The 819-nt window shown below is 50.9% G+C and overlaps 1 protein-coding gene across 1 annotated transcript in view; it reads right to left on the reverse strand.

The window, feature by feature from the left end:
- MUC19 (mucin 19, oligomeric) overlaps positions 1–819 on the reverse strand; it is a 151,205-nt gene that overhangs the window by 51,082 nt on the left and 99,304 nt on the right. Inside the window, 1 exon segment of the mRNA XM_012638394.1 lies at positions 9–789. Coding sequence (XP_012493848.1) covers positions 9–789 — 781 coding nt within the window.

Raw genomic sequence — 819 nt, forward strand, 5'->3', positions numbered from 1 at the left:
TGAATCCAGTTGAACCCGTCACTCCAGATGGTCCACTGGTCCCTGCCACTTTCACTGATTGTCCAGTTGTCTCTGTAACTCCAGCTGATAGTTTAGTTGTCCCTGTAACTGTTCCTGATGGTCCACTTGAAGCTGTCACTCGAGAAAATGATCCACTTGAACCTGTAACAACCCCAGATGGTTCACTGGTACCTGCCACTTCAATTGGTTGTCCACTTGTTGATGTCACTCCACCTGATAGTCCAAATGTCCCTGTGACTCTAGCTGATGGTCCACTTGAACCTGTCACTCCAGCAGATGGAACACTGGTCCCTGCCACTGTCACTGATTGTCCAGTGATCCCTGTCACTGCAGCTGAAAGCCCGGTAGTTCCTGTCACCTCAGCTGTCAATCCAGTCGAACTTGTCACTCCAGAGGGTCCACTGGTCCCTGTCACTTTAACTGATTGTTCAGTGGACCCTATCACTCTGGCAGAAACTATGGTTGTTCCTGTCACTCCAGCTGATAGTCCCATTATCCCTGTGACTCCAGCTGAGAGTCCGGTTGTCCCTGTCACTCCAGCTGATGGTCCACTTGAACCTGTCACTCCAGCAGATGGTCCACTGGTCCCTGCCACTTTCATTGATTGTCCAGTTGTCCCTGTCACTCCAGCTGAAAGCCCCGTTGTTCCTGTTACCCCAGCTGTGAGTCCAGTTGAACCTGTCACTCCAGACAATTTTCCAGTCATCCCTGTCACTCCAGCTGAGAGTCCAGTTGTCCCTGTCCCTCCAGCTGATGGTCCACTAGATCCTGTCACTACAGAAAATGTTCCACTTGATC

The sequence above is a fragment of the Propithecus coquereli genome, unplaced genomic scaffold (genome assembly GCF_000956105.1).
Source record: "Propithecus coquereli isolate 6110/MARCELLA unplaced genomic scaffold, Pcoq_1.0 Scaffold13, whole genome shotgun sequence".
In the NCBI taxonomy this organism is placed as follows: Eukaryota; Metazoa; Chordata; class Mammalia; order Primates; family Indriidae; genus Propithecus; species Propithecus coquereli.